The sequence below is a fragment of the Marmota monax genome, unplaced genomic scaffold (assembly GCF_021218885.2).
Source record: "Marmota monax isolate L192 unplaced genomic scaffold, Marmota_monax_Labrador192_F-V1.1 WCK01_AAM20220418_F8-fsc00031, whole genome shotgun sequence".
In the NCBI taxonomy this organism is placed as follows: Eukaryota; Metazoa; Chordata; class Mammalia; order Rodentia; family Sciuridae; genus Marmota; species Marmota monax.
This window is the reverse complement of record NW_026695197.1, coordinates 5579787-5593378: the sequence shown is the minus strand read 5'-3', so window position 1 is coordinate 5593378 and position 13592 is coordinate 5579787. Positions and strand designations below refer to the sequence as shown.

At 32.5% G+C, this 13592-nt stretch overlaps 1 protein-coding gene across 5 annotated transcripts in view; it reads left to right on the top strand.

The window, feature by feature from the left end:
- Positions 1–13592, top strand: part of Nol4 (nucleolar protein 4) — a 323877-nt gene that overhangs the window by 73321 nt on the left and 236964 nt on the right. For 3 of the 5 annotated variants that reach the window (XM_058573928.1, XM_058573929.1, XM_046428398.2), the window contains exon 2: positions 6596–6745. In XM_058573928.1, the coding sequence (XP_058429911.1) occupies positions 6596–6745 (150 nt within the window). Of the gene's footprint in view, positions 1–6595; positions 6746–7713; positions 7777–13592 lie in introns of those variants that run through there. The other 2 variants (XM_046428397.2, XM_058573930.1) reach the window with 2 other exon arrangements.

Below are 13592 nucleotides of genomic sequence, written 5' to 3'. Positions count from 1 at the left end.
TAGTAAGCTATCAGAAAGTTAAATAAGGGTAACTCATTTCTTTTTAGCTTTTTAAACTCATTTTTTCCCTTCACTATCATTTTAAGATATACAACAAGACAATAAAACAAGTAGCAAGTCTGAGCACAGACGTGCTATCCCAATTTACAAATTTTGGGGTTTTTTTCTATCAGCTTTAATTTGAAGTTTTTATAGTAGTAGCAATGTTTTCCATGGCACCCTGAATTGTCACGTTAGCTCATTTCATTGTTTGAATTCTTGCTGTCTGAAGCTTTTCCTGTCTCCCTTTTAAAATCTGTTCTAAAAAATAGTCATTGAATTCAGTTAACATGCCATTCATTCACTCATCTTGAATGACATAAAAACAGTGGTATTATAAGTCTGGCTTTTACTACATCTAGAGAGTTAATTGTTAACTTCTTAGAAATTTTACAATCAGTTTGTACAATATAGCCATTATTAAAAATTAAACTAAATACATTAAGTAATTCATATTAAAATATTATAATAAATATTCAAAAATTTTAATGGCTTTGTTATTTTACTACAGTGTAATATTATCTGTACTCTTGAAGAAGTTATTCTGGTCTGTATCTGTATGATGAAAATACCACAAAATGGTGCATTTTTGTGCATTTCTTCCCAATATTAGGTTTAGTGATTTTACATCATAACTTGGAATAGCTGTGGTAGAAGTATTGACACACAGAAATCAGTAAAGCTGCAAGCCAGGAGTGATTTATTGGTTTTTTCATTGTGTTTGTATGGTAGTTAAAGTTTCAGTTTAATGAATAAAATTTGTACAAGGGTGAGAAATAGTTTAGCAGTAAATCAGCTGCGATATTAATTAAAATTATTCAGAAAGCTTGCAGATTGGGATGAAATTTCATTTGTCATATCATAGTTAAATCAAAATTATAGGTTGACAGATATGCAAGAGTTTATGAAAATGTTCTGTGATAGGTGGTAACCTGCAGAATTTTCCATGAAAGTGTATTTTATTATTATTATTTATAAATTGTATGCTGCACGCCTTTTTATCAGTAAAGTTTATAATAACCTATATATTTATGTATTCTTGGAGGGATAGTTGTCAGCACTCACAAGCACAGTGCTATAATCAACACTGCAGTAGTGACTGAACTTCTTCCATACCCATTCTGTGTTCATGGGTTTGTGGATTGTTTGGATGTTTTGTCTAAGGTCCTCTGTTTGCCTTTTTTCCATCCTTGAACTCAAAATCCAAAACTATTAATAGTACATATTTTAACAGCTTTACTGAGATATAACTCACATATCGTGTAATTCATCATTTAAAGTGTACAACTGAATTTTCTTAATATTTTAGGAGGATTGTACAATCATCACCATTGACCAAGTTTAGAACAGTTTTGTCCTTCCTAAAAGAGTCTGTTGAACAATTAGCAGTCAGTCTTCATTCTCTCCAGTTTTAACCAAGAAATAATCTACTTTCCATCTATGTAAGTTTGCCTATGCTAGACATTTTATACAAATTGAATCATGTAATATGTGGTTTTTGTGTCTGTCTTCTTTCACTCAGCTTCAAGGTTCATCCACAATACACCATGATTGATATTTCATCCCTTTTTGTAGCAGAATAATACTCACTTGTATGGTAATACCACATTTTTACATTCCACAGTTCAGGGACACTTACATTTCCACTTTTTTGCTATTACAAATAGGGTACTATTAGTATTTGCATATGATACATTTAGTGTACACTTGTTTTATAATTCCTTTTGAATATATATTGGTGAACACTAGCTAGGTCATGTGATAAGTGTGTGTTTAATTTCTATTACTACTAAACCATTTTCAAAGCAACAGAATCATTTTGCATTCTCATCAGCAGTGTAGGATTTCTCTACATCCTCACGCATATTTGATATTTTCATTTCAACAATCCAGGTGGATGTGAAGTAAGGTCTTGTGGCAATTTTGATTTTCACTTGCTGATGACTAATGATATTGATCACCTTTTCGTCTTCATGTTGGTCACTTGAACATCATCTTTGTAGAAATTGATATTCAAAGTCTTTCCAATTTTTAAATTGAGTTATTTGGCTTTCTATTATTAAATATTATTGACTAGTGGATCTTATAATCCATACATAAATTCAAGGGAATAAAAATCAAAATAATTTTATATAGAAAATATTTAGAGGTCATACCCTTCTTAATTTCAAAGATTACTATAAATCCAAAGTCTTTATTAAGTAACATGATATTTATATACAAGCTGATATATACATCAGTGGAATACAATTCAGACTTCAGAAATAAGTCTTACATTTATTCAATTCATTTTCAAGAGGATGTGATCCTTTGCTATGTGGTCTTAGTTCCATGTATTATTAATGAGAGCTCCTTATTAGATTTATGATTTTCAGATATTTTATCCTATTTCCTTTATCCTATCCTATATCCTTTATCCTATCCTATTGGGTTGTCATTTTACTTTTTTTCAGAGAATTATTTGTAGTATAAAAGCTAATTTCAATGTAGTTATTTATGAATTTTTCTTTAATTACTTTTACCTTTGGTGTCATAATTCTGAGAACTTTGCCTTACCAAAAATAACAAACATTTTAATCCTTTGTATTACTGTAAGAATTTCAAGTTTTAGCTCTTATGTTTAGATCTGTCATCCATTTTGACTTAACTTTTGTATGTGTGGCTCAGTAGAGATCAGACTTCATTTTTTTTTTAACTGGGGACATAATTGTCTTGGTAGCATTTATTGAAAAGATAACTCTTTCTCTACTGCATTGTCACTCCTCTTGAAAATGAACTGAATAAATGTAAGGCTTTATTTCTGACATATAGATTCTATTCTACCAATCTATATATCAATTTGCATACAAATACCAGGCTATCTAACAAAGACTTTGGATTTACAGTAATCTTTGAAATTACAGAGAGTATGAATTCCAAATATCTTCTTTGTAAAATTATTTTGATTATTCTTTTTCTTTTGCATTTATATATGAATTATAGATGAGCTTGCCAATTTCTGTAAAAAGCTAACTGGGATATTGGTAAGAAATTTCATTGATTAAAGTGAATAAAACTTTTAGTATTGTCATCTTAACTATGTTTAATGTTCTGATCCATGAATATAGGATGTATTCCCATTTATTTCCACCTCATTTTAAATATCTCTTAACAATATTTTGTAGTTTTAGTGTATAAGTCTTAATTTTTTTGTTAATTTTTATAAATTTGTTAATTTTATATCTAAATTTGTTCCTAAAATTGTATTGTTTTGGTGTTCTACGACATGAAATTATTTTCTCTAATTCAATTTTGTATTCACTAATAAATAGAAACATAATTTCCTCTTGTATGTTGATTTTGACCTTGCTTATTATCTCTACCAGTTTTCTTGTGGATTCCTTAGGATATTCTGTGTATGAGACCATGTCATCTCTACAGTAACATGCAAAGCATCTGCAAAGATAGTTTTATTTCTTTCTTTCTAATCTGGTGCCTTTTTGTTCTTTTTAAATCTAATTCCCTAGTTGGAATCTATGATGGACATTTGGGACATTTATATTATAAGTTCAATCTCTGAAAGTATTTTTGAGTTTTAATCATAGAATGTGGGTGTGAATTGATGTTGAATCACAGTAAACAGAGCCACATGATGGGAGAATTATAGATCATTTTTCTCCATTAACATGTGATAAACTCTGAATTTCTGAATTCATGAAAAATTTTGAGTGTTGAATGATTGTGAAGCATCTCCAACACATGCTCCTATAGCACAATTTGTACCTCCTGTGAGCCAATACCCTCTATAGCTGGCTCAATGAGGAGCACCCAAATCCTAAATCCTGAAACTTGTAAATGTTAGCTTGTTTGGGAAAAGGGCCTTTGTGGATATACCTTTGTTAAAGATTTTGAGATGAGAAAATTATCTTGGATTATCTGGATGGACTTAAATGCCATCATGAAGGTCTTTATAAGAGAGAGCACATTAGAATAGAGGCATGCAGAAGAACAGAAAGTCATGTGATGCAGCCCCAAGCAGGGGTATGCTGGCAACTACCAGAAGCTAGAAGAGACAGAGGATGGGTTCTCTCCTAGACCTTCTGGGAAGGAGTGCCACTCTCCTGGACTTGAATTTGGACTTTGGGCCTCTAGGACTATGATAGAATAAATTTCTCTCTTTTTTTAAAAGCAACCCATGTTATGGCCATTTGTTATAGAACCCAAAGGAAATTAATATTCATGCTAATAATCATTTGTTTAAATATCTAGTTTCTGCAGTAGATGGTTAACTGCAGAAAAACCTCTATTATCTATCTCATACATCTCAGTAAGCATAGTAGCTAGCACAGGGCTTGGCAGTAGTTAGGTTTTGTTGGATACTAGATAAAATGAATAAATGGGCTGTGGTTTTAGTGTTTAGTTGGGTGAATAGGTAAACATGCTAATGAATTTGGGAACAAGTAATATATTTATTTACACAAATGAATATATAGTGACTAACAACACAAATTTATTAGCTTATTTAGCAAGGGAACTCAGTAGATGCTACACATTGATGATTGGGAGCAAAGGAGACAAGTTTCACAGGTAGTTTTTTTTTTTTTTTTTTGATTCTCTGGATTGAACTCAGGAGCACTCGACCACTGAGCCATGTCCCCAGCCCTCTTTTGTATTTTATTTAGAGACAAGGTCTCACTGAGTTGCTTAGTGCCTCACTTTTGCTGTGGCCGATTTTGAACTCGAGATCCTCCTGCCTCAGCCTCCTGAGCTGCTGGGATTATGGGCATGCGCCACCATGCCCAACAGTTTTATTGATGGAAAAAGTTAGAATTTGGGTCTCTGGCCTAAAAAAAAATCTCTCTGAAAATACAGGCCAGGAAGAGGCATCTGGAATCATGCTTTCCTGGACACTGCCCTCTAAGCTCTAGCAATTTTCCAGGCTGGACACTGGCATGCTTCATGCAGCTTCTCTGGACTCCCAGAATCTACTGGTCTTGTTTCACAAAGCAGTGAGGTAATATCCAGGGGGCCCAGTTATAAAAGAGAGACCTCAAGATGTCACAGAAGAGATGTGGAAAGTCTGAAACCAAATCATGAACTATATGCATCTGAGATAATTTGTGAAGGGAATACTAAAGAGTGAACAGAGGTGAGAGGCCTGGCTGTTTGGCTTAACATGCAATTTCATATATCTAGTTATTGCAATGTGCTTCTTTAGTCACTGCTACCTACAAGGCCTAATGCAATTAAGAAACAGGGTCCGGGAGGGAAGAGGGAAGAGGGAAGGAAAGAAAGAAAGAGAAAAATCAAATCAACAGAAAGCAGAAAGTGCTTCATGGTTCGCTTTCAGTTTTGCAGTAAATTCAGCCTGCTGGGGTTACTTTTGAAAGAGACTCTTGCCATTTGGCTATATAGTGTGTAATGATTTTACTTACTGGCTTGTGCTGTTTATCAGTATGAATGGATGCATAGTGTTACTTCAGGTTAGTGTGTGTGTGTGTGTGTGTGTGTGTGTGAGAGAGAGAGAGAGAGAGAGAGAGAGAGAGAGAGAGAGAGAGAGAGAGAGTGTGTTTTGAGGGAGAGAGGGACTTCACAAGTAGGAAGCCCTTTCATTCTGTAAGCATGTAAGATTAGCCTTTTTCATTATCTCCATCCTAACTTCTAATTCTTCTCTATCATCTGTGTGAACTCTTGGATCTAGACTGTACTTCCCATTGCCATGACTTGCCCTGATTCAACTTCTTCCTGATGTCAAATTATATTTCTTCCAAGAAGCTACCTTAGCAGGTGATGTCTTCATCCTCTGAACTCCTATAGTAGTTTGTTTATATTTAAGTAGTCATAAAAACGACAAGGTCCACCGTTTACTGAGTCTTCAGTATATGCTAAACGTTGGGTTACATCCCTTACATACATTATTTCATTTAATTTTTACAATGATTCTGTGAAGTGGGCTCCACTATCATCATTTGGCATCCGTGAAAACAAAATTTAAAGAAATTAAGTGATTTGAAGTTTAAGTGATCAAGATCCACAGTTCACACATAGGTGATTTCTAGGACTCACAGAATTAACTTTTAACACCTTGTCCTTGAGGTTAACCTTGATAATATATGTATTTCCTTTTCTGGATTAGATGATGTTTGAGGAAAGAGACTCAGTATTATCTCTTTAATTTTTCTAATTACAACTCCCAGGACTCAGTAACTCAAACATTGGTTTAATGAATCAAGCCGTATCCAGAATGAAATTATTGCAATAAAAATTACTAAGCATTAAAATGTATTTTAAAATAACATTAAAAATTTATACTGATGATTACAAATAAACACCCAAAAGATGGAAATTGTGGATAGGCATGATTTACATAATATTAAGTATGCCTTTCTTCCATTTCTTACAGTCCTGTATGTAAGGAATGCATAAAATGGTAGGATATTCATTCATGAATTTTTCAAGTTTTCTATGTAGATGATTCATTTCAGAGTATCAAAATATTTTGTCTTAATCAATTTCATGTGTTAAATGCAAATGACTATATTGATCTTGTGGGGTTTTTGTTTTGTTTTGTTTCTAGGATGGAGTTGGCGTAGATGAGAAGCTGTCTTTGCGGCGAGTAGCTGTGGTTGAAGATTTCTTTGATATTATCTATTCGATGCATGTGGAAACAGGGCCAAATGGAGAACAAATTCGAAAACATGCTGGACAGAAGAGAACTTACAAAGCAGTAAGTAAAAAAAAAGAAGAAGAAAAGAAAGGAGGAAAGCGTGCATTTTGAAATTTGTTATTATGTTTGCTTAATAAATTTGAAATAATTATAAATATTCTACAACATAAATTAGACCATATCATGGTTACACCCAGCACTTAAGATTATAATTATTACTGATTCTGTTTTGGTCATATTTTTACAAGTCAATTGCATATAATTTAAACCTGTCTCTAGAATTCTCATATTGTTTTATTTTAAATATATATGTAAATATATACGCAAATATTTATAAAGTATGGTAGTTCCTGTCAAATGCCACAAATGGGAAGATATATTTGTATTACAAATTGTGTATCATATTATGTGAATTATAGGACTGCTGCCTTTACTGTTTTAACATTTCTTCCCATAAAGTCCTATTAATATATTTGAATATTTCTTATTTTACCCTTGTAGTTTATGGACAAAAAAATCCTATGTACTTTCTTATGTCCCCTTATATTAAATACATTTGTCCTGAAGGATATGTATTTCTTAATTTTCCAGAATGAACTATTTAAAAATATGGGTCTTTTCATAAGTCTAATGCCCTTTAGAACATTTTTAAATGGAAAAAATAATGTTTTAATTGTAAAGTATTTGAAAAGGAGATTTAATTAACTGTTGTATATTGAAATGTATTTGTTGTCAAATGGAGTTATATATTATTTTTAAAGTTTATAATTATACCTACAATTTTATCTAGACATTTTAATCTAGCTTCTTATTTAATTAAAAACTTTGTGAAATCATGTTTCTGTAGATATTTCATCTTTTCTAGCAAAATTGAACAGTAAATTATTCTTTTCCAATATGAGCAAAGTGTACATTAGAAGTACTTTATCAGCAAACAAATTAATATCCTCTTTTTGAATTCTTATTGAACTCTGCTTTTGGCTACCTTTATATTAACTGTTTTCAGCTATATTGATACACAATATCAGTCTGGATCCATTTTTTTTTCAGATACAGAAAAATGTGTGAAATGCTCAAAGTTTCAAATACAGGTACATATGTTTGAAAATTAGCTACTGAGCATAAGAAATAGCTTCTTTTTCCATAACTATTTTTTGCTATATTGCCAGGGTCATATTGAATCTTTGTAGTTGCATAATAACCCCTAATACATGTTGTATTTATTCCTCCTTTTCTATGGTTTTGTTTCTTGGCTGTTTCCAAATTGCATGGTTTGTGGGCAGGCACAACTGTAAGTTTCCTTACATAATTCTGCCACATAAACTTTCTTTTGACTTATACATCCAAGGAGACCTTCTTAGTTCTTATCATGACTAATGATAATGACCTAGCTTCTTGAGATATTTTTATGTAGACTAATATTACTGAGCACACTCATTTTGCCTGTCTCCTAAGCCAGAGTTGTTCCTCTGGACAGTAATAGGGAAAAGATTACGTATTGATCTACTAATATCACTAACTGTGCACTCTTTTGATAATACATTTTCATGAAACAGATACCTGAACTTGGTAAGACTCTGTGAGATAGGAATGTGTAAGTTCAGTTTTAAATGAAATAAAAAATTAGCAAAAATAAAATCCTGAACAATATACAAGTAACTTCATCATTAGTAGAGTGGCAGCCATATCTGTTTAGGTGCCAAAAGCAATTTAAAATAATTTAATCTTTAAAATGAATTCATTAGAGACCTTTAATTAAATTGGAAGCATGAGTCAATACCTCATACCTAAAGCCTCACCCTGTACTTTCTTAAATGAATGTAGAATCTGGTCCATTGTAATTATGCCTGCTATACACCTGCTGACTACTTTGAATAAATCTGCAAGTGTGTTTCCAACACATACACTTTGTATTAACATTATTAAGATGTTTTCTGCCTTTTGGGTTGGAATGCCATCTTTGAAAGCAAAAGCAGTACCTGAAATATCATCCAACCTCTCTTGAGAATGTTCTATTTGAAGATCCTTCTTTCCCAAGTTTATTTATTTTTTATTTCCATATTTAAAGATTTATCACCTTGTCCAAATAGCAGGAAGTTTCTTTTGGCCTAAACTTTTTTTTTCTGCTGGTATATCTCAATTAAATTCTAATTAGGGAACATTTCCATTTTATGGAGTAATAATTTATTGTAGGAAAAAAAAGAGAATTGCTACAGAGCCAGCAAAACTGTGCACATGACTCAACAGTGAATTGAGTCTAATGTAAAAAATTAATATAAATGTTCAATTAATGGGGCATAAAACTAAAACACAATTTGAAATGGAATGGTTCAGTGCTATTAGAGCCATAGCCTGTTGGGTCAGAGTTTAGCTCTCAACAGTAATGCTGGAATTGGCTAGTCATTGGTAGGCTTAGCTATATAACCTATTGCAATTATAATGGTTCCCATTCAGTTTAGGATTTTTTCCTTAGTTCTAACACATTGGCTCATATAGCATGCATGATTATGTTTATTGACCTTCTTTTTCTTCCTTTTCCTACATGGCCAAGAAACCATACTTATACAACTAATCATTAAAGCGTTTCATATTGTCTTAACAATATTTTCAATAGATTTAGTGGTCATTTTATTTACTTTGCCTTTTTTGCAAATCTTCTTTCTATGTTTTCACTCTGCAGGAATTGATGGTCTTTTAATATTGGATTAACTTTTGAATGCTATTTGGTTTTCCTATCTGCAGTATATCATTCCTTGAAATATCTAGGTATTATACAACTTACAAATTATTGCAAAATCTGGCCTGAACTTTAGATAAAATTGGAGGGTATATGTTCTATTATTCACGAGCTCTAGAAAAATCCACATAAAATGACACATTTTAGGAATATGTAAAGGCTATCATAATTATTTTTAATTATTGAATTCTAGTGTTTTGTAGATTTTTTTGTCTGAATTTGTATCTGTGTTCTAGAAACTGATAGTAGTGCAGAGTGTGTTTCCTGTAATATATTTAACTATGGTTAATTCATTGTTATCTATATTAGTAGAATGGAGAAGAGATGTGGACCATCACTTATTATGTTTGAATTTAAAATACATCACTGTTCCAAAATGAACAGCAGGTGTGTTTAGCAATTTGGACAGTGACTTAAGAATTAATGATGTAGTATTATAAAATTAATTCAGGATTTTGTCTTGTCTTCCAGTTCCTAACTCTTCTCAACTTCTGCCTGAACTCCACCTTCAGTGAACACATCACTGTTCTTGAGCTATCTTTTATTACTTGTATTTAATCAGAAGTGAAGCACAGCTGCCCTTTCAGGGTCAAATTAAAGGATTAAGTTTAAAAACTCTTTCTTGCTACATGTAAAATAAGTTTAACTGGTGGAAATCCAAGAACTAAGGGGAAAGTCAGCCGTATCAATAGAGAGAACAGTCTGCATATACATGTGTACACACACATACACAATTTGCAGTGTGATATCATAAACTTACATGTATTACTCATATATATATATAGCTGCCAATAATTACATTTATTTAATTCAGAGTGGAGAGCATATGCTATAGCTAAAAGAAAATAGGCTGGCAGCCAGATAAACATAGCTTTAAATTTCAAATCTAGCACTCATTTCCTATCTGTGCCACTTTCGGCAAATTATTTACTTTTTGCCTTTAGGAGAGGATAATGATATACATGATGTGGTGAAATGAATGTGTTAATATGCATAAAGTGCTTGGCATATGGTGAACTTGCTGCTGATATTATTTCTCCTCCTCTATTTAATTACTACTCGAGTTCCAGGTAGACTTCTATCATAGAGATCATAGCTTTCTTGCCAGATGAAGTTTACAAGAATTTCAATTATTTTATTTACTTTTCCCAAAGTTTAAGTCTTTTAAATTAATTCACAAGTTTTCAGATTTTGGAAGTTAACATTTTTAATTAAATTGTTTTTTTTTTTTTGAAAATTGTCAATTTAAGTTTTATGAAAAGCATCTCTTTAAAGAGTTTGCTCTCAACATAAAGGGAATATTCCTTCCCAGAAATACACTGTAAAAAAATTTTTAATTTCTTTAGTCATACTCCAAAAATTAATAGGGAAAATTTTTATTATATTCAGAACACTCAACCTTAAAACTTTAGTTCATATTATTTTTGTCTTGTTCACTTAATAAACACCTATTGGTTCAGCATCTTGATACTGCGAAATAGGATGTTTTTTTAAGAGAGAGAGACAGAGAGAGAATTTTTTAATATTTATCTTTTAGTTTTCGGAGGACACAACATCTTTGTTTGTATGTGGTGCTGAGGATCGAACCCTGGCCGCATGCATGCCAGGCGAGCACGCTACCGCTTGAGCCACATCCCCAGCCCTAAATAGGATGTTTTAATTTACGTTAGATTCTACTAGCTTGTTATATAAAACATACCAAAATTCTTATCAACTAATGATGAAACCAGTAAGCCAAATTTACAGCCACTGTGGTTGAAAAAATAGCACTAGACTAAAATTTAAGAGTTCTGAATAATTATTTAATCTCTTTTTTGGCTTAGGTCACAGTTTTCTCATATATGAAATAAAGGAGCTATATTTCAGTTTTCAGCAGTGTCCCATGGAATTAAAGCAGTGATAATAGTATGCATGGGGCATTACTGTCCTTAGGGACAAAAGGAAAAGAGTCGTCAAAGTGAGCAAATTGGTCATCACAAGAAATGCTAAAATATGGAGAATTCGTCCAGGTCTTATCAAAACAGATTGGCTATTAAGCATAGCACAGAGATTGAAGATTTTTGTTCCATTATTATCTAGAGAGCTATAATAATGATAATCACAGTAATAAAAATGATCTGTTGTCATTTGCCTTCATATTTCTATGATTTTAAAATAGTAACTAAAGAAAGAAGACCATAAAAGTCATAATCAAATGACAGCATATTTTTTTACTCCTCTGTATTTTTGCAAAATAAGTGTGTGGCAACCTACCCAAATTATCAGTGGGCAGCTCCTTCAACCTTTAAGCTGCAGTGCAGCAGGTGTGACAGACGTACAAGATTCAGTTGCATTTGCTCTTGACCTGAATATGATGATGCTACAGATCCTTTCTGATTATTTAATGTTTTTCTTCTGTAACTTTGTTGTAAACATAGATGATGATGATGGGAACATCAGTGTTGCTGGTCTATAATCCTACAGTCTGAGACAAGGTTTTATAGAGTTTTTTGGATCTTTCACTGTTGAATTACACCGTTATCTACAGACTTCTGTGGTTGTTGCCAGGAAGACTTGGGTCCCCAACATATTTCCCTTCCTATCACAGTGACTCAAGCCTTACTCTTAGAGTATATTTGGGTGTGAGCATTGTCCCATACATCTTTATATAAAATTCAGATATCCTTGGGCAAGAGAAAACAGAGAATAAATTAGGCTGTTAGAAATCGACACTTTATATCGTCACATTTCTTCTGTCTCTCACCTCTAGCTGAGTTAAGAGTGATTCAACATAGAAATGTGAGACATGGTATAGATAAATCTACTGACCTGCCAAGTATCAGAAGATCTGCTGATTTTTAAAAAAGTCCTAGTGTGGCATCACTAGGACTTTTGATGGTTAGAAGTTGAGAACTGTACCATCAAAATGAGGATGAAAAGTCTAGATAATCTATTTTGGAAATCTTCATTTTCAAAAAAATAAAAGAAATATTTTTAAAAAGATTAGAGCATTTTATTTAGAAATAAAGAGAAAATATTAGTTAAAAATCCACAAAATTAAATGCTTTTCAGAAAAAGCACTATTAGGCATGGTTAACTAATAGAATATAAAAATACTGTGTGTTTGAGCCCCTTCTTCTTTCCTTTTAGTATTTTGAATTCCTCTCTCTCCTGTCATAGATCCAAGTGTAAGGACAGCCTGTTTCTGAAGCACAGGGGTGAAGAAAATATTTTCTGAGGTTCAGAACTTCATGTCTGTAGGCCACCTGTAAGCTTCTTTGTTGAAATGTAAAAAGAAAATCAAAGCAAACTAATGCAACAAATATAGGTCCCTGCCTTTTTGTATAGAGGACATTATTTATTTCATTTCATTGTTACAAACCTAAGTGCTAGAAGTAGACAACCACTGTGGGTATCTAACAGAGACAGGGACATACTTACAGAGAGCTATCCCAAATTCAAACATTTTTTTAATTTGGTAAAGATTCTTCATTATTGAACTAATTAGTGATTGACACCATTATATAATAAATGAGTGATCTGAAATGCATTTTATAGCTAGTTTTTCTTGGATAGTTTCTCAATAAAATATTATTCAATTGTAGATATTTTACAGGAAATTTTTTGAAGTTATAGTCAGTTTCTCCTTGCTGTGAACAAAAGACCTGACAAGAACACCTGAAAGGAGGGAAGGATTGTCTCATGGCTTTAGAGGTTTAGTTTATGGTCAATGGAGTCCATTGCTCTGGGCCTCAGTGAGGCAGAACATCCTGGCGGAAGAAAACAGCTCAGGACATGCTGTCAGGAAGCAGAGAGAGGGTTTTGCTCACCAGGACTAAATATTAACCCCAAAGACATATCCCAGTGACCTCTCTCCTCCAGTCACACCTTACCTGCCTATAATGACCACCCAGTTAATTCATATCAGTTGATTAATCCACTGATTATGCTATAATTTATAATCTGATCTTTTCTCCTTTGAACATTCTTTCATTGTCTGACGTGGGAGGTTTTGAAGGAAACCATATATCCAACTTGTAACAGTTATTTTCTTTCTTTCTTTTTTTAATGCCTAGAGTAGACTTTTTAAAATTTTTATCATCCTTCACAGTGGGAAAACCTGTTTCTCAAACTGCTTTCAAGCACAACTTAGTGAAAGTCCTGGTTCATAGTAGATGCTCAATAAATAAC